We start from the raw sequence: 20,745 nt of genomic DNA, 5'->3' as shown, positions 1-20,745 counted from the left end.
AAAAATGTTATCGATTACCTATTAGTTAGTTATAAGATTTTGTTTCGATTCTATCAATGATTTTCAGGGTAGTATTTATTGATCTAATCAACAGAGCTTATGTACTTCGTTTAACATTATATATTATTATTAAATTTAATTGCGCGCCGAACTGCAGAAAACGAAAGCAACATATAGTATCCAGCCCTGTTATAAGCCATGGTTTTTTGTCAGTGCAGCCCTGTCACGGGTATCGAGTACAAGTGCATGCCAACAACAATGCGCGCATTGTGCATTTGGTTTTCGCTTTAAAAAAACTAAAAAATTGTACAATTTGCACACGCACATGCAAGAAAAATGACCGAAAAGTGTGTGTGGTCATATAAACAATAATATGCGCAAGAAAACAGCAGTATTAAAAGCCACAAAACAAACAAAAAGTGAATCAGAACACACGCACGCACACACGCAAAGCCCATACTAGCACACACGTACACCTGCAACCCGCGCTCTGGAACCAGAAATAAGTGCAAGTGAAGCAGCAGCAACAGCAGCGACGGCCACAAACAAACAGGCAGCAGAAGCAATTGGGGAAAATAGCTGCAACAAAGCAGAAAGAAAGGGAACAAACGCGACAACTGGAAGCAAAAGTGGAAGTGCAGCTCCACCCCCAATTTGGTGTTGCAGTGCCAGCAGCAGCAGCAGCAACAAAAATAACAGTCGCAGTCTAGCCATGGCGCAGCGTTAGCAACAAAAAACAACAACAATAACGGGGCGCACGCTTCGCTGCCCGCGCGACAGCATTTCAAGCTTCGTCGACGCTGTGCTGCGTTTGGAAATAATTAGAATTCACTTTAGTAGCAATTTTCTGGCAGCAGCAGCAACAATAATAACAACGACAAGCGAATCGATAACATAAAATAATTTATTCATACGTTTTGGCTGTCCAAAATGGAACTAAAAGTTTGGGTTGAGGGCATACAGCGTATTGTGTGCGGCGTAACGGTAAATACCACTTGCCAGGTGCGTAATAACTATATATATTGATTTTAATACCCTCACTAAAGAGTCAAATTATTTTGTCTTGAAAAGTGCATAGATCATAAATATTCGTGATAAATGCTAACAACAAAGTTAATAGAGTCTTCTTAGAAAGGGTATTCAAATTAGGGCAACCCGAAAATCATTTTTAGTTTTATATGTCGCCCGCAACCCTTGTGTAATATCTATTCTTTCTTGCAGGATGTGGTGTTTGCCTTGGCCCATGCCACGGGCAAAGTGGGTCGATTTACGCTAATCGAACGCTGGCGCAATAATGAGCGACATCTCGCGCCAAATGAAAATCCCATGAAGCTGCTGCTTAAATGGGGCGAGTATGCAAATGATGTGCAGTTTATATTGCAGCGATCCGAAAACAAGCAGCAGCCCACACAACAACAACAACAGCAACAACTGCCCAACAACAACTATGCAGTCATGATTACTAAAAAGCCGCTTGGCCCCAGCAACAGCAACAACAACAATAATAATAATGAGAGCAAATTGCCGCCGCCGCCCACATTGCAAAAGCAAAAGTCCAGCGTGGAGCTGGGCTATCGCACAAAAGAGCTGAAAAAAAGTTTTGGGTGCGTAGCAACAAAAGGTCGATGCGAGTGTGACAAAAGTGAAACAGGACTATTCTATAATTGTTCAGAAATAAATAGCACATCTGTGAACATATTAAGTTTATATTTAACTGATCAGTTTTAACAGCCCCGTCAATAATCAAATCAAGCTAGTTGTTCAGTTTTCAAACTTGTTGAAACCTTTCACAGATCCCACTTTCTGATACAGCCAGTATATCCGGATCGTGCTAACAAATCACGTAGGAGCCACAAGAACTAGATAGACTTTTTCTACAACCCGCCGTTTGGCTTTTTATGCTAGCATGTTCAATTTATCAGATACAAGATTTTAATGCTTCTTAACTAAAACTTTACGAAATTAGTCTATGTACCGAAAAGCGACTCAGCAGTTAAACTTTGTTAAGCTCATGTATCGCAAACTAGTTTTTAATAGCCCTCAACTTTAATAATAAAACGTATCTCATTTTTACAGCGGCTATGATGCCAAACAATACGACAACATTGGCATAGTTAAAGGCATACCACAGCAGCAGCAACAACAACAACAACAACATACGCAGCAACAGTTGCCGCCGTCAAGCAAAACGGCCCCGTTACTGCCCAAGCATGAGAAATCGCTCTCGAATCCGTTGGATATGAGTAGCAGTAGCAGCAGCAATGCGCCCGTATTGAATGATTACAGCGATTTATACAACAACAACCACAGCAGCAGCAATGGCAACAGCAACAACAATCCACACATTTACAGTCCGTTGAGCAAATCCAGCAATGAGCTGCGACGCGCTAGTCCGAATGAATATAATAACAACAACAACAATAGCAATAGCAGCAATGAGCATTTATGCGACATTTATGCCAACAGCAACATTAGCAACAATAACAATAACAACAACAACTCATCGGAGCTGTACAAACAGACGCCCACAATTTCATCAAATGGCGCACTGGTGCCGCCACCATATCGTGATCCGCCGCCACCGCGCAATAGTCCCATGTGCCAGACTCAACGCTTGCCGGCCAGCAGCAGCGCTGCTGATACCATATCCAATGCATCCTCCACAACAAATCCATTTCTCAGCGACTACGAGCCACACAACATTAACAACAACAACAATCATGTGAGCAATCAGTGCATGGATGAGGGCGAGAGCATGTTCCAGGCCACGCAATATAATGATCTACTGCAGTTAATCAAGTTTCAACGCGAGAAAATTACCGCACAGCAATTGGAGCTGCAAAAGGTTAGAAACAAACAACTAAAACTTAAAAAAAAAATCAATTAATTATAATTATCCTTGCAGTTTGATACGGAAATTGTTTTTTTGGAAAGCAGAGAACGTGATCATGCGATTGAATTGGAGGTCATATCACGTGAGATATCCAAGGCGGATCAAATTTTTAGGCAAGGTAGCGAACAGCTGCAAACGCTGCAGTATGTAGAGGAGGAGAACGAACTGGTCAAGCAGCAGGAGAAGACACTCAAATCCGAAATTGCTTTGCTACGCTCCAAGCTGGCTAATTGTGAGACAGAGCTTCTGCAGTGCAAGAACAAAATGCGTTTGCTCATGGACGACATTGAGCTGGAGCAGCAGCAACAGAGCAATAGGTGAGCTGGCGAGTTAAATATATATTAAAGCAATCCTTAATAACAAATTCTTTATACAGACAAACTGTGGAGCGTGATTTTCTGATTGAAATGGAGCGCATACAAAGCAACATAGATCAGGCGCTGCATAATACAGACACATCTAACAAAACGGCTGACAATCTCAAAAAGGAGCTGCTTATGATTGAACATGCCATTGCAGAGAAAAAGCGTCAAGTGGAGCAATTGGTCAACGAAATGAAGGAAGTGAATCTGCAAAGCCTTACCGTAACTACCACCGAGGAAATAAAGCATTTGCTCGAGGGACCCAACAAACAGGGCAGCAGTCGCCGCATCATAGGTTCGCCACGACAATTGGAGACGGCCGTGCCCACCAGCAAGAATCCTCACGGCGTTTGGGTCTAAAACCGCGCCACATTTAAAAGTAACAAAATATTTTTCTATACTCAAGTAACTTGGGGAACAAAAGATGAGGAAATGATTTACATATCTTGAATATGTAGAGCACCAATCGTGGTTGCCTCTATATAACAATATTTGCAAAGACACAAATTTACAACGATAAAATCTATGCCTATTTCTTCTTCAGAAAAACAAAAAAAATACCTAATGGATCTCTTCAAGCAATGTTAATTGTTACAAATTTTAGACACAACCCACACAATATTAACTTAGTGCACAACTAGTTGCAAATTTTTTAAGAAATTTCCAAAGTCAACAACATTTCCACAAATATGTATAATTTTTATGCACTTAAACCTTTTGTGCTATAACTATCGATTTTTAACTTAAACTTTTAAATATGCCTAATTATTATAATATATTTTGTTGCTAGTCTATAAAATGTATTTCAATCATTCACCATGCGCCATTAGAAAACGTAAATTGTTGCAATAATTGTATCTAAACGAAAATGTAAAATGCCTTTGTAATGTTACATTTCAGTTGTGCTGTTAGTGATTTATAAACCCATTCCATTATAAATAGATTTATAATTATAATTAAATATGTACTTAGCACTTAGCGCAGCTTTAGCAAAAGAACAAATTAGCAATTGCTTTGTTGTTAACAGTTTCCACTTGGAAAGTGTTTAGAAAACGCTTCACAATAGTCGAAAATTGCAAATTGTGTTAAACAAATAGTACTTAATGCATATTTTGTACCTTTTATTGCAAAATGCATTTCAAATTTTTTTATTATTAGCAATATTTAGTAATTACACAAACGTTTTAGCAAAGCATTTTTGTTGCTTAGGGCTACGTCACAGCAATATACATACTATATGTTTATAAAATATAATATATACTTAAGCATATAAATATTAATTAAACAAAGGACACAAATTTTTAGAACAAATTCAAATTGCATTATAACTATTAGCCAATAAATAATACATTTTTTTATGATTTTATTAGTTGCTCTTTTAAAACTCGCAAAGTGAAAGAAGTTTTTAATGCGACCGGGTAGGGATCTACACCTTAAGAAATCTAAATTTATGCTAAGTTCGTCAATTTATACTGTTATTTAATGTAGTTAAGTATTGTCTCACGATGCGGCTACATTTTGGTGTGACTTCCAACTCTTGCCACAAACTGCTTGCCACAATACGAATGCGCCGCGACGGTCAGCCCAGGCCGAACAGGACACGAAGCAAGGACTTCGCTGCAGCAGCAACATCACCAGCAGCTAAACAAAATCAGCAACAATTGCTCTTGTCTGTTTCAGTTGGCCGCTGTGCATGGACTTGTTTGGTCCTCTGTCTTGTCTCTTGTCAGTGGCACGCGTCTCCGAAAGGCGCGCGCGTTTCTTGCGTGCGTTTTCAAACGCGCTGACAGCGTGCAAAAATTTGCCGCACAATTGAATTTGTCGCCCGGCAGGCCCTCTCGGTTTTCGGCGTCTATCGCGTTGACACAATCTTGAAATGTGCGTTCTTGCTTGGTCAAGAGCATTAAGTGGCCACAGCCAACAAAAAAAAAAAAGAAAAGAATATAGAAAAACCAGCAAATAATAATAAGAAAAGGAAAAGCACAACAGCAAAAAACACGCAAAAACGCAAATAAAAAAAAATGTTACGTTTTTACGACACTTTCCACACCAAATGCTGTTCAATTGCGATGATTGAGATAATGAGGCAACGTTTTGGCATACATTTAGGCCGAATGTCTTTCAACGACGACGACGACCTTTTGCGGAAATTATGATCTGCCTATAGCGCACTTGGCCTTGGGTCCATTGATAAGCCGGCAAACATTTCCATTTTTTTTCTTCTCGTTTCACTTAAATGAATTTAATCAAGCGAGCCAAGTGGGGTGATAAATAAAGAGCATGAATAGACACTAGATAATCCGGGGCATACTTTAAAGACATATTTATTATATTGCACATTTTACAAGAAGGACAGTAAAACCTGTGACATTGTGATTAAGAGCCCCTAGAGATCCAGATTATCTCCTAATCCTCTCGTTGCTGAATAGAGATTTATCTCCATTCAGTCGCTTTTAATTTATATAAATTAATATAATAGATTTTAGACATTTTAAACTCTTTTGTGCTGGCGAAAACTCTTTATCTTCATAATAAAACTAAAACTAAGTGTTTTCTGTGAATTGCAGACTCTTTAACTGCCTGTTGACATATTCATTTATTCTTTTTTCATAGTTTATATTTACCCTTAAACTTGAAAGAATTCCTCATTGCTGAGCATACCAAAAAGTATTTTGCGACTGACAGCAAATAAATTGATAAAAATAATGGAGAAATTTTAGAAATTTTAAAGACAAATGCGGACTCATTTAGTTAATGTCAGCAGCATTAAAAGATTTGTAAAATACAAATTATATCCTTTGCACGATTTTTTTAAATTAACTCTTATTACTTAAATCTTAAAACAGAAAATAAAAAATATATTTCAGTAAAGATTAAGGGTACCTTCATTATATTACAAACCCAGTAAGAGTTGATTGAGAAGTCAGGTATATACTTACAAGTGAGAGTCTAGAAAAACTTAAAAGCTCTTCAAGTGGAAAACAATTGAAGGCAAAATCTATGCAAATCTTTTATGGGCCTCTATTTTTACATTTTACATTAAAATTAGCTCAATGAAGTGTCAAACTGACGTAAAATCTGAGTGAATCCGTGCGTTGTGGGCCATGGCCAAAGCTACGCTGCGTACAAAATATGAACTCCGCCCAGAAACTGCCAATGCAATGGCAGTCAAGTAATTAACCATCCAAAATATTCAAAGCCCACCGTTAAGTATTAGATACATTTGTACAAGATGGTCTATGGACGCAGCATTGCTGTTGGCATCTGCTTTATGACCGTTGTCATTGTGGTCTCGGGTCTGATCTATTTTCTAAGTTTGGGTAAGTAGAAAAGAGAAGATGCATTTATGTATGAGTGATATAACAAAAGAGAAGTTTTACTAGTTTCGATCATAATCGCTTTGTTTTTAAATAAATCCAAGCTAGTCTTCTTTCCTATTAAAAATAAAAATAAAATTTAACGTAAAATTAAAGTTTAAATTGTTTTCTATATAACTTAAACTGAACTCTCGTTTAATTTTGTAAAAATATGATAATGGAGATATTTAAATTTTGTTAGACCATTTTCTTTGCATTTTTCCGTTTTCTTACTTTGTAATCAACATCAACAGAGTCTAAAATATTTCCTAAAATAATATATTATTACATTGCAATAAACAAAAAAACCGCATAACTGACAATTGTGCAAAGTTTTTAAATTACAATATCTGAAATGGGTTGATTGTTTTTCTAAACTTTGTAAAATTCAATTCTGCTTTCAATTATTTCCACAGACCCAAATCACATGCCGAAAATTCAGCTCAACTCTCAAATATCGCACATAAATTGATGAGCTTAAAAGTATTTGAAAGTAATTTGGGCTCTTCTAGGATAAATAATGGTTACAGGGTATAAAAAAAATATATATAGAAAGCGTGACCATAAAAAAGAAAGTACAAACTTTGCCTGCGAGCAAAACAATTTTCACATTTATTTTACAAGCGGCCGTCTGTTTTTTTGCTTCTTTTTTTTGCTGTATTTTGCTTTATGTGGAAAAACATTTTCACATTTTTCGCATTTTCATCGCGTTGGCAGCTTAAATACATCTTTCTGGATTTTTATGCCCATTGCCAATTTGCCTATTGATTTGCCATAGCAAATCCAAAGCAAATATTTGATGAATGTCATTTCTTGGCTAAGCGTGGCGTCTGACGTATTTCTGTGTGTTTATTAAGGACCATCATCAAAGATACAAGACTTATTATATTAAAGTAGATGTCGCCTGTTCGGCTAGAGCTGCGACTTGGCCAGGGACTGGGCTTTAAATCCGAGTCAAACAAATAGCCAAATGCCGCCTAGATTTGTATTTATGCGCCTTCGCTGCCAGCACAAAGTGAAATTGAAATGAAAAGTGTTGTGGCTAATGCACAGCGCGTGCCTAACACACAGGATCAGGTTCAGGACCAAGTCAGAGGATGTATGCCGGCTGCTGCTCTCAGCCAAAACTATTCACAATGACGCAATATGCGAACAGGAATTTCATTTGATTGCTAAGCAAAAAGTTGTCATTAATTAAATTAAGACATTCAATGATTAAGCAGCTATGACTGAGTAGGGCACCATAAGATTCAGGGGACTTGCAAATAAGTTGAGCTATGCACAGCGAGAACTATAAAAATTATTTAGCTTTGTCTTTTACACTTGATATAAAATTAAATGGTTATTTTCTTATACCCTGTACTCGTAAAATTAGTGTAAAAAGTGTATAAAAAGTTAAAGGGAGACATGTCAAAGGCTATAAAGTATATAAAGACGACAAGCTGAGCTATGCCAGTTCATCACCAGGGACAATAGAATCTTGAGACAAATTTGTACAAAATTATAAATAAAGCTAAGCTATAAATTGTTACAAATATATAGTATATAGTACATATTATTTCATCTAAATATATAAAGAAATTGTCAATTTTGTTGACGAATAGGCGTGCAAAAAGTTTGATACTAGCTCATATAGCAAAACTTCATTAGTTTTGCTCCAAACAAATGCTAATCAATGTCCTAACTTTAGCGTCCTTTTTTGTTCAATTTGGCACTTGAATTGGTAATATATACAAAAATATACAATTGAAAACAAAGCCAATAGAAGAAAAGAGCTGATAGAAGCAATCAAAAATTTTTTGTTCACATAAATTTTAATTGATATACTCTTTTATGTGCTAAATTCTTGGACTTTTGGGAATTGTAAAAAAGAAAACAAACGAAAAAACAAGTTCCGCTTCCAGCAGAAAAATTACTCATAACATACGCTGCGTATGCAGACAGCCTTCTGCTTGGGCAATGTGACGTGGGCAAAAAAAAAAAATAAATAAAATGCAATGTTTATTCAGGTCAAAATGCGTCTCTGTTGTTGCTGTGCCAGACATCTTTTGTCTTATTAATTATTTTCAACATTTTTTTTATTGGTGTGGTTGTTGTACAAGGACCTTGCCCCACGGGTAGCTTTGCGTGCAACAATGACATACAGTGCGTGCCGCAGCGTCAAATGTGCGACAAACATCTCGACTGCGAGGATGGCAGCGATGAGAATCCGGTCGAGTGTGGCAATCTTTATGGCAGCAAGGAGCTAGCCGATAAAATTGTGCGTAATGCGATTGAAAAGAAAAAGCAGCAGCAACAACAACAGCAGCAGAATCAACGCCTCATGATAGTTGCTTCGAATTCCAGCGCCTGGGATTCGCCTTCGCTGGCGGGCAGCAGAAATCAAAGCATGCCCATACCCTGTGGTACGTATTGACAAGATTGAGAAATCCGCTTAAGGCGCACACGGCCATTGTTTGGGGATGAATGTTGTGGAATATTGATAGAAATCTTGGCAGAGCATGTGCATGTTAAAGTGATTTAATGAGTGTACAGCCGGCTATTTAAATTAAAGAAATCGTTCTTTATAATTCTTATGGAGTCGTGCATAATTCAAAAATAGTCAGAGCTCTAATAAGGTTTATAAGGAAATATATAAACTATTTACGAGTCCGACTAATTTAGACTAACTTTTTTGTAAATTTAAAAATAACGACTGACAAATAAATAAATAAATGTTTGGTAAGCCTCAGCTGCTAAAACACGTAATTTTCTCTTAGACTCACATATTTTATATTCTACTCTAATTAATTTAAATAAAAATAAACAATTCTTAAATGATATAAAATAAAATAGTAAATATTTTGTTTTCACCCCTTTCTGATACTTTTTAATACATATATTCAAATATATATTTTTAAATTATTTTGTTTAACTTATTTATCTTTATAAATTTATCTTTTAAAGCTGGTGCTTGTTAGCAGATTAATATATCATAGATTTTTGCATGTATATATATATATATATATATATATATATATATATATATATAAATATATATATATATATATATTTATGAGTTGCCATTTCATTTACATTTCAACTCTTACTTAGTTCTATTAGCAACGCATGCCACACTGTCAATAATCTGTACAATCTTACCTGTTCTTATATGCCCCATCAGCTATCACAACATATCCACGACAATGCCAGTGCGGCGGTGGCACGATGCTCTACTGTGGCAGATTTGCCAAGCTACGTCGATGGCCGCGCATCAGCGAGGAGGTGACGAATCTCTTCATCATACGCAACAATGTGACACTGAGAGAAAATCTATTTGCCAATTTGACGCGCCTCCAGAAGCTGTAAGTGCACTCTAGCCCATATGCTTACCACCTATAATAAATGTATATATCTTAATCTCTAGCACGCTCAAACACAACAACATATCACGGCTGCCACCGGGCTGCTTTAGTGGCTTGCCGCATCTGGAACGCCTCGAGCTGGGCCATAATAATTTTAGCCAATTGCCGCATGGCATACTCAAAGATCTGCCAGCGCTGCAGTGGCTGTTCCTGGTTAACAATCAGCTGCGCTCTTTTCCCATGGACCACTTGGCCGCCATGCATAAGCTGGAGTGGCTCGTCCTGAGCCACAATCGCCTGACCCTGCGGAATGAGCAGCTGTCCAAGAGTCCGAAGCTTGTCGAAATGTAAGTAACATAAGTAACTGGAACTGGGTCTGGGCTAAATGTTGCCGCTATTTGTTAGATTAAAAAACAACAACAGCAAAAATAGGAATATTTGTTAAGGTCCTGTACTCGTTCAGTTGATGTATTCAAGCGTGAAATGCTTTACAGTGTCTGCGTCTCTGTCTGTGACACTGGCTGGAACCGCCAGCATTTTTTTTTTTGGGGGCGGGTCGAGCACCATCAAGTGCAGTTGGGCATGTGTTGTGCCCTTAATGGAGGGTTATGGCATGGGTGTAGCAGTTATAAGCCATTATGATGTGCCATGGATGGCATAATAACAGTTGGCATTTAAAGCTGCCAAAACACAAATAAAGCTAGCCAGTTTAATATAGAAATTGAAAATATATTGAATTTTGGGGCACAAGCCTCTGAGAAGACGGAAGATTGAATTATAATACATATCTATTTTATATTTATTATTATTGTTGAATTTTATTTTATTTTATTTATGATACTATTTATATCATAAATATTTCATGAGCAATTGCACGCCTCACTTTAAAAAGCCTTTAAACTTAATATACCATAGTGCGATTTATTGCCCTGCTTTTTAGGCTTATTTCAAGCAACCACTAACTAACTAACTAACTAACCAACCCCCATATATCATTTGGTCAGGAGAGCGTGAAAAGATACAATCAGCTGGAGACCGTGGGTTAGATATAGTTACGAGCACTTAAATACTACTTTTAGCGGAGGGCGTTTGTGGTTAATGGTTTTTTCTGTTTCACAGATATGCCCTTACAAAAGATACTCTACCTAATTCTACTCGTTTGTTCAGCTTTTAAGATTTTCACATTAAGCTATGCGTTTTATTTAGGGAAAATCAGAGCCTGTTTGGGAGGCTTGCCCAGAAATTGGCGCAGAAAATGTTCCCACTTTTGAAATGATAAAATATCAACAGTTGAGATAATATTTTCATACCCTGAACCTATTGAAAATGGGTAAAAAGGGTATTATGTATTTGTGCAAATATATGTAACAGGCAGAAGGAAGCATCTCCGACCCCATAAAGTATATATATTCTTGATCAGCATCTTTGGCCGAATCGATATAGCCATGTCTGTCTGTCCGCCCGTCCGTCCGACCGCCCGACCATCCGTCCGCCCGTCCGTCCGTCTGTCCGCATGTATGAACGCAAGGATATCAGAACCTATAAGAGCTAGAGACTGGAAATTATAGGTGTAGGTCCTCCTTGTGCCTGCGCGTTTGCTTTGAATTCTATTAACAGCATTGCAATTGCGACTGTTTTCTGTGCTGCTATTTGAATTCGTTTCATTTTAAATAATACTTTATTGGTGTGGCGGTTAAGTAGAGTGGTATTAGTGTTGGAATAAGAGGGTTCAGGGTATTCTCTCTTCGGGATCTTCCTGCTAGAACCCCTTGTTAAAATTAGTTTAGGACCAAATATTCGATTTAGCTTAAAGTACAACACAATAAAAAATGTATTTATATAAACTTATGTTTCCAGTTAGACTCTATTTCTGCATGCTTGAATTTAGGGAAGTTCCCTTCGATTGAGGTCCACGGAAATATCATAATGTTTAATATGCAACAATTTTTGCTTAAATCTCGACTTTTTTTTATCAATTTTATTATATAAAAACAGAGCTTAAGTGCAGAGTATGCAGAGTTCTCTGCGAGCTGTAACTTCCTGTTTTAATCGTTTTTCCTTTTATTCTAATTGTTGCTGCACTTTATTTTCCAGCTTCTTGGATAACAATCGCATCGAGTATATTGGCGAGAAAACTTTTGCGCAATTGGATAATTTAGAGCTGCTGTAAGTTGAAATGGAAAAACCTAACTAGAATTTACCCTTTTACTAGCCCCAAGGACGCGCATATTAAGGCTGCCCCCAATACATTTGGCCATTTCACTTATTGTTTTTCTGTTTTGGTATTTTATTTTAAATGCTGCAAACGGCTGCCTGCCATCGTCCCAGCGTGCCCCTTGCACTAAACTCTTAACAAAAAGTGTCGAAAAGTCTATTGAAATATGTTGTACTTAGGTTTTATGGTGCGTATGCGTAATTTTTACTCTTGGCTGCATTTGCTTTCATTTCGTTTTCGGCTGCGCTATCATCGGCGCTGCTACAAGATTTATATGGGTTACATTTGCCTGGCAATATCCCTCAAATCCTAGTCCCAAAACCCTCCCACTGCCAGACTAGCAGACTAGCAGTCAGCAAAATTGAAGCGGAGAGAGAATTTCAAACAAATTGTGCATACGCACAGTTGACGCAGTTGAGATACTATTGGTATATCAGCTGAACATGCTATTCAATTGGACACCTTAGACGCTTGAATTATGCGTCAATAAGCATAAATTTCACTTACAATTGTTTACACATATGCTCCAAAGCAAATACTTAAACGTAAATCGAGACATGCAAATTGCCTGCATGTGTGTGGGTGCTAACCTGTGAGGGTGTGTGGCCTATAATTCAGTCATATCTCTAGCAGTGTGGCAATTTGAAAACATTTATCAGGCATCTTCGTCTGCCTTCGGGTGCACACAATCATTAATTTATGCATCAATAGCTGACAATATAAGTCAATGGGTCGTCTGGGAGCCCGGCGTGTTGGTAAGTGAAAATAAATCAGCATCACAAATTGCCGCACGTAAATAAATGTGTGTGTGTGTGTGCCCCTGCACAAGCGAAAACTGGCTTAGGCTGACACCCGCTGCGTATACGCAATATTTTGTAGCTCATCTAAGTTTGCCTTACAATGATTTGCAAAATAGCTGAATGAATTTTACCACAGACAATAGACTGAAAAAAGAATTTGCTTATCACCAGGAAATATTTAGCTCTGTATATAATGCAATAATCCTAGATCTGACTTTATTAAATCGAGCTCTTTCGGTTGTAGGTATCTTTAATGACTTTCACTTCGATTAAAGATGTCCAATATTCGGTAGACTGAAAATCTATTGCATAAATTTGAATAAAATATTTGTGATTTCAGAACCAACTACATTTTGCTCAAAAATTGTGAGCTAACCCTATTTCCGATATAAACTGTTTTTCTCTAACTTGCAATATCTGCTCCTGAAAGTATGCAGCAGAATTTTGCAATAGTCAAATGTTTGCCGACCTATTTGTGATTTGTGCTCACCTAAATGAAATCAATGCCCAAAAATTAATTTGTTCTCTTAATTTTCAGGCAATTAATAAACAAGCAACAATTTAATAAAATATTTTTTCATGCCTAACTTCCCTTCCACAGCGATCTTCAGTACAACCTTATCACACACATCCACGTGAAAGCCTTTGCAAATCTAACTGCCATTTCAGATATGTGAGTATATATTTATATATATATTAAGTTATTAAATATGAAGCGGACGCTAAGCATGAATTATGGGGCGCAGCACTAATTAGCATAAAAACATAACTAATGCCCCCTTGGGCCGGGTAAATAAACTCGCCAATTGGTCTGAGAACAAACAAAGGCAAAGCTGGACAATTGCTGAAATGGCCAATAAAGAACCGAAAAATTATTTTCGGGAGCAGTGGCAAGCACAGCAAAATGAAAAGCCGTAAATTTTCAGAGTTCTTCCAAAGGGAAATCAAAGTTGGATTCTATTTTTTCCTTAACATCTATTTGCTTTGTTTTTTTATTATATAGGCAATTTATAGTTTATAGATAATCTACCGATTGTAATCGTTAAAATATCTATTTATAGCTATATCTATGACCACATCGATCACACATTCAATTTGGCATTTTATGATCTTGGGCACGCCTTCTAATTTGACTACTTATTGCATAAATTATTAGCTCGGAGCTAGTCGAGCCTTTATAGCCAACTCGTATAAAAGCTCTGTGTGTGTGCGTGTGTGTGTGTGCTTGTGGTAACTCACAACAAATAATACAATCTATAAACTAAAATGTTGCAGTGGCTCATAAAAATGTTAATAGCTGTGACGACAATTCACGTTCAAGGCAGATATGCTTAATATTGTAGAGATTTTTTCAGTTGTTCTTGGAAAGGACAACTTTAGGTGAATCATAAGAGATTGCACTTGAAGAATGCTTGTTTAATGTGAGTTTTTCTATGGATAATAGTGAACAATTTCATTTCATTTATTTAAACTTTTTTAATGGAACAACAAAAAAGGTTCTGTGGATTTATATTTATATTTATTATACCCTAAGCCCATTGAAAATTAGTAAAAAGGAAACAAATGCATTTAACGGGCAAAAGATGCAACTCCGAATATATATATATTTTTCAGCAGGATCAATCGCCGAGTTGATCTAGCCATATCCGTCTATCTGCCTAGCTGTCCGTTTGTTCGTCTATCCGTCCGTCTGTCTGTCCGCATGTATGAACGCAAGGATCTTAGAACCTTTAAGAGGTAGAGACTTGATATAGCTAGCGGCACCAGCCTCTTCCCCCGCCCCCCTCCCCCTCCCCAAGAAGAACCTTGTCATTTGTTGTTTCAAATATTTCATATATAATGTATATAATATATAATATTTGTAATATAAGCTAGCAAGCAACTTTAAAGATCTTGAAAGAACAGCTTGCAATATTATGAATAAATACTTAAATATTAAAAATGTATTATATTTACATTTAGAGATACATTTGTATCTTCAATCTGCCAGCCAAGTGTAAGAGTCCTCCAAACACAATTTATGGCTTAAATTCAGTTCGATTTCTTTAGCTTGTGCCGTTACTTATGCCATGCTCTGCTCGTATACACACATACACATAAATATATCAATATCATATTTAATAAATGTGGTCGCCGGTCTGCCAGCTACCCCAGTCTGGCACCAGGCTAAGGCGTTAATAAATTTACCAGCCCGACTAACATATACATCAGCATCAGCATATCAATGCCGAGACACACGCACACACACACGTTAAGAAATATGTTGTCACTTGTACAAAAAAAAAAAACCAAAAAACGACGAAAAAGATATTTAAGCAAATGTATCTGCAGCTTTTGTATCTTTGGACAACGCTGTCTGCGTGTTGACTTTTGGGCTACGGGGGCAAGTTGACGGCTTCAGGCGACGACAGCACCAGCAACAGCAACAGCAACAAATAAACAAATAGCATTATGGCCAAATAAAAATGCAAATAAATTTGTTTTTTATGCGAAAACAATTTCGACAAAGTAGCGCCCGGGTTTGGCTGATGGACAGCACATGAACTAGCTATGGGTTCGAGCCTTGCGCCGGCCAACCCGCTGCCATATAATGAAGGAGTTTATTGAAATTGGCGCTGTGCTTGGTCTTTTGGCCATTATTATCCCTAAAGTCATTGTTGGCAGCGAGTGAAATCCTTTGCTTGCCTGTTGATGTTGCCCGTCCCCAGTGTGTGGGCGTGTGTTCTTTAGCATGCAAATAATGCGCCTGCAAGCGTGCTGTGAATTTTTGAAAAGTCTCTCGGTTGCGCAGCGTCAAGTTCATAAAACAAATGTGACTTTTATGGCACTACGCTTTGTATCTCCCAGATACATATGTATCTGGAGCTGCGTGTGTGTGTGCGCGCGCCTGCCCGTGTTGTCTTCCTTTAAATGCCGCTCACATTTCTGCTGACTTGTTGTTTACTTGACCAGACCTTCCACCCACATTTTGTACAGTTGTCTAACATAAAAAATCGCTGCACTAATTTGATTTTTGCCGTTCCAACAAAATTCGCACTGGCAGCTCATTTTCTGGCTAGCTGCTTTCGGCCAACAAGTGTGCTCGCGCACGTGTACAGGGTGTCTTTTCTTGTGGCTCGACTGGAATTAAAGCGCAATGACGTTAATTGCGGCCAATGATTGTAATGCCAGGGCAAACACAGAAAATCACCCACGGCAAATGGCGCACGCGAGGACATTGCTCGAAAGGTTTCGCAGCGCAGTACGTGCCATTTCCACTGATTGGCCTAATACCCTTCATTTAATTGTATCAAATGCCAACAAATGGATCGACCCCACGCCCTTGTTTTTTTTTTTAATGCGTTGGTGGCTTGTCAGAATATACTTTTAGATTTATAATATTTTTAAATATTTAAAAAAACCCTTCTATTCGCTTTTTGTTTTTCAATTATACAAGGTATATATACAAACAATAATAAAGCGCATTTTTATAATTTTAAAATAATGCAAGAATTTCTTTTCAATACCTTTTTAAATTAATTTGAGTATTTTTTTTGTTTAAAAAATAAGCGCAATGTCATACTGTTTATGTTCTATGATGAATTATACTAAATTATTGCAGTAATTAAAATAAAAACGGTGCTCATATTAATGCAAAAATATCTTAAGATTGCTTTTAAAAAAAAAAACGATAACATTTATTGCAGTAAAATCAAATATACTCAATAAAAGTAGAACTATCTCTCCTCGGTTGGACACATTAATTAATAAAAATCTTGAATACATACAGGAATGCCCCAACTACAATTAAAATGTTTAACAAATTATTTAATGCAACTTAAAATTCGTTTAAAAATATGCAGGAATACCCCAACTAATTATTTAAAAGTAAAAACATTTTCATTGTTTAGTGCAGCAAAATATTTTCATATAGTTGCACTTTCTACCTTAAAACTAGACGGACTTTAGGCCTTTGTACTAGGCTTAAGACACATTAAGGGCATGCATCATGAAATAAGAATTCTGTGTAGGGCAGAGCATTCAGGCAGTCGTTGTTTGCCAATTGAGTTACATTTTAAGCCGCAATTCGTGTTGTGCCCTAGCACTAATACAACTATGGGCAGCTATTTGACATGTTGTTAAATGTGCATTGACCGACCCGCTGCCCACCTTATTTTGTGTGTCTCCCTCCCTGTGTGTGTGTGTGTGTGTACGCGCGTGGGCGCTCTTCTGACGCATTATGTTGCCTACTTTCGTGCGCAGACAACCGCAGAGCACACACATGTATGCGTGTGCCTGAGCAAAAGCAATGGGCATTACATGGGCCACTTATTTGCCGGAGGAAGGGAGTGAGGTGGTAGGCACTTATTACAGGCTGGCAACTTGTTGCCGCCGCTTGTGAAATATGTTAATTGTCGTCTGAAATTATCAAAGGCCCAAAACATCTGCCCCGACATTTATGCACTGTTATTAAGTAGCCTTTTTAATGCCTGGACAACCAGGGCTCAAAGCCTGCCCCTTTTTTGTGGCACTAAGTGTCGCAGAATTAACATAAAATTGCGGGACAGGCATCGATCGAGTGGAGGTGGGGCAGCGACAGCATTATCAAAAAGCAATTTATGCTGCAAGTAAAACATTTACTTTATGGTTCAGCTAGTGCCAACACACACAACAAACCCTTCTCACGGCCATCCCCTTAACCAAACAGCATGGAATGCAACTTTATAGCTGGCGAGCAATTACCAGCTCTGGCTGTTTGCTGGATACGAGCTGCTGTGCGCGAGGGTTGTCTCTGATGGGGGGAGGGAGAGCGTGTCGAATTGTCTTTGTGCGGCAAGCCATAAAAACAAACTGTTTTTAGTTGACGCCGGCATTGATTGAGCAGACAAGTGCAACGAATGGAGCTAAATAGCATCAACATCAGCTGCTGCACTTCACAGACGCAAGCGCGCGGACACGGGGCAGAGATGAACGGAAGCGGGCAAACGGGAGATGAGCGGATGAGCGCTGGCTACGGCTGGAGCCAACAGCGACGTCTGCAAGCTGTCATGAATGATGCGCTTTTTCCTGTGACTGAGCAGGCCACAACACCCAATTCTACAACACAACACAAACCCCCGGACCCCCCCCCCCCCCCCCCCCCCCCCACCCATCCGAAGATAAACTATAAATGTGTGCAGTGATTTATATCAAATACACACACACACAACCACACAGAGCTATTAAATAAGAATTTTCGTTATTATGTCGCACATAGTTTTGTTATTCGTGTAGATTTTATTGTGCGACTTTTAAAGCTGTTGCGTTTGAGTAATAAAAGGGGAAAAAAAGAAAACTTTTTAAAGACCCTACCCCTAGATATGTATTTCGCACATATCCAAATGCACATGTATGTAATCCGGCAGTTGAAAGCGTCAACAAATGTTGTCTTGTGTTTTTTTTCTTTTTTTTGCTTTTATCAGCTTAAAATTCCTGTGCGCCCATTATTTGGCTTACGCGGCGTATGCGCAATCTTCTGCTCTGTATAGACGGCTCATTTCATGCATTTTTTTCACTCCTATTTTCTCTGCTTTTATAGCCGGCTCATTGGCAATCCCATTAGGGAATTATCTGGCGAAACATTTCTGTACAACACACACCTGGAGGCGCTGTAAGTAAAGAATAATGCAATTTTTTTGACTTTAAGTAGGGGCAGGCATCTGCTATTTTGGGCTAAAGAATTAATTTGGATTTATGTTATGAATATGAGACATAAGATTACCTTGAGTCTTGTCTCTGTATCAAATTTTCTTGAGCAGTTGAAAAGACATTTTGAAGAAAGTTTATATTGTTTCAAAATAATTTAATATTACTATATTTCTATATGTATTATTTGTATGCTCTTAAACAGCTCCCTGGCGAACATGCCGCTGCCCATAGACCGCAATCTAATAAAATCTCTTAACGTATCCTTTTTGAATCTAACCGGAATCGAGTTCGAACGCATTGACTTTGCGGCACTTAATGAGATACGGAATCTTAAGTACATAGTCTTCGATCGTTTCTACTACTGCTCCATGACGCCGCATGTGCTGATGTGCAAGCCCAAATCGGATGGGGTTAGCTCGTTAAAGGATCTGTTGAGCAAGCCCTCGTTGCGCCACTCCACCTGGTTCATGGCAACGCTCTCCATAGCTGGCAACCTGATGGTGCTCTGGGGCCGTTTCATCTATCGCGATGAAAATGTGGCGGTGACCATGGTCATTAGAAATCTGGCGCTGGCCGATCTGCTGATGGGCTTCTATCTGCTCATCATTGGCGTGCAGGACTTTCGCTTCAGGGATGAGTATCACAAGTATGTATGCGACATATATGTGCCATATAGTTTGACCAATATATCGCTTTTTAGGGTGGCCCGCGATTGGATAAGCTCGTGGCAATGCAAGGCAATTGGCACGCTGGCTGTCAGCTCCTCGGAGGTGTCCATGCTTATATTGGCCTTTATGTCGCTGGAACGTTTTCTGCTTATTGCGGACCCATTTCGTGGCCACCGAGCAATCAGCGTACGCATCATTTACTTCTCGCTGCTGTGCATTTGGGTTACTGGCGTGGGTCTGGCCATTACGCCCGTGGTCATCTGGTCGTCCAGCACAACGGACTTCTATGGCACCCATTCGGGCACCTGTTTTCCCTTGTTCATTCATGAGGCCTATCCCCTGGGCTGGCAGTACTCGGCCTTTGTGTTTCTGGGCGTCAATTTGCTGCTGCTGCTTATGATTGCCCTCTTGTATACGGCTCTGTTAATATCTATTTGGCGTACCCGCAGCGCCACGCCCCTTTCGCTGTTGGACTGCGAATTTGCGGTGCGTTTCTTTTTTATTGTACTCACAGATATGCTGTGCTGGGCACCGATTATAGCCATGAAAATTTGGGTTTTCTTCAAATATAATATCTCGGATGATATTTATGCCTGGCTGGTGGTCTTTATATTACCGCTCAACTCTGCAGTCAATCCGCTGCTTTACACCTTTACCACGCCCAAATATCGCAATCAAATCCTGTTGCGCGGCTGGAAGAAGATAACGTCAAGGAAACGCACCGAGACGGGACATGGTAATGTAGCCAATACAACAACGGGCACTGCGACGGGCTCCTCACAGAATCCGGAAGAATATACCACAGCCACAGGCATAAAGTCTATGCCATTGGCATTGACGCTAAGCCACTGAATTGCTGGTCAACCTTACCAATTTTTTTCGTACTCTTCATTATGTCTAAATACTCTAACCATATATATGATATATATGTATCTATATGTGTCTATATGTGCATCCAAGTCATTGTTAACCAATCCAACAAAAGCGTGAAATACATTTAATGTGATATTTGTAAAATACGGTTAACTTTTTTGTTGGGACTGGGCTTAACTTTAGAAATTTCCAAACTTATGTCCTTAATGAAATTAAAACAAGTGGTTCTAGTCGGGAGCTCCCGACTAGGGGTTACCCTGAAACCTCGTCTTCCAACATCAAATATATATATATATATATATATATATATATATATCGATTGCTCGGAAACGGAGTAAGTTATAAGTTAACAAACTCGATCTGCGCGGGAACTAGGAGCATCTACATCTAAAATTTCAAGTCACTAGCTCTTATAGGTTCTGAGAACCTTGCGTTCATACATACGGACAGACGGACGGACGGACAGATAGACGGACATGGCTAGATCGACTCGGCTATTGATGCTGATCAAGAATATATATACTTTATGGGGTCGGAGAAGCTTCCTTCTGCCTGTCACATAAATTT

At 38.5% G+C, this 20,745-nt stretch overlaps 2 protein-coding genes across 2 annotated transcripts; both read left to right on the top strand.

Moving 5' to 3' along the window:
* The first annotated feature begins 124 nt into the window (after nt 1–124).
* Nucleotides 125–4,480, top strand: LOC115763826 (probable basic-leucine zipper transcription factor J). Its single transcript, XM_030706579.1, has 5 exons — nt 125–1,002; nt 1,222–1,604; nt 2,077–2,845; nt 2,906–3,210; nt 3,270–4,480. Exons 1-5 carry the CDS (start codon nt 931–933, stop codon nt 3,613–3,615), a joined length of 1,875 nt encoding a protein of 624 aa, XP_030562439.1. The 5' UTR covers nt 125–930; the 3' UTR covers nt 3,616–4,480.
* A 2,007-nt stretch (nt 4,481–6,487) lies between these two features.
* On the top strand, nt 6,488–20,157 carry LOC115763897 (relaxin receptor 2). Its single transcript, XM_030706675.1, has 9 exons — nt 6,488–6,575; nt 8,714–9,016; nt 9,775–9,955; nt 10,018–10,302; nt 12,050–12,121; nt 13,572–13,643; nt 18,528–18,599; nt 18,840–19,283; nt 19,338–20,157. Exons 1-9 carry the CDS (start codon nt 6,488–6,490, stop codon nt 20,155–20,157), a joined length of 2,337 nt encoding a protein of 778 aa, XP_030562535.1.
* Nucleotides 20,158–20,745: the final 588 nt, after the last annotated feature.

This window comes from Drosophila novamexicana, unplaced genomic scaffold (genome assembly GCF_003285875.2).
Source record: "Drosophila novamexicana strain 15010-1031.04,08,12 unplaced genomic scaffold, DnovRS2.1 tig00000770-arrow-pilon, whole genome shotgun sequence".
Lineage (NCBI taxonomy): Eukaryota > Metazoa > Arthropoda > Insecta > Diptera > Drosophilidae > Drosophila > Drosophila novamexicana.
This window is presented reverse-complemented; position numbering and strand designations above follow the sequence as displayed.

Excerpts from the sequence above, each read along its gene's own strand:
- LOC115763826 (XM_030706579.1), top strand. The coding sequence starts at position 931 with ATGGAACTAAAAGTTTGGGTTGAGGGCATACAGCGTATTGTGTGCGGC. Across the intron at positions 1,605-2,076 it reads GAGCTGAAAAAAAGTTTTGG|CGGCTATGATGCCAAACAAT; the intron begins GTGCGTAGCAAC and ends TCATTTTTACAG. Across the intron at positions 3,211-3,269 it reads CAGCAGCAACAGAGCAATAG|ACAAACTGTGGAGCGTGATT; the intron begins GTGAGCTGGCGA and ends TTCTTTATACAG.
- LOC115763897 (XM_030706675.1), top strand. The coding sequence starts at position 6,488 with ATGGTCTATGGACGCAGCATTGCTGTTGGCATCTGCTTTATGACCGTT. Across the intron at positions 9,017-9,774 it reads AAGCATGCCCATACCCTGTG|CTATCACAACATATCCACGA; the intron begins GTACGTATTGAC and ends ATGCCCCATCAG. Across the intron at positions 10,303-12,049 it reads AGTCCGAAGCTTGTCGAAAT|CTTCTTGGATAACAATCGCA; the intron begins GTAAGTAACATA and ends TTTATTTTCCAG.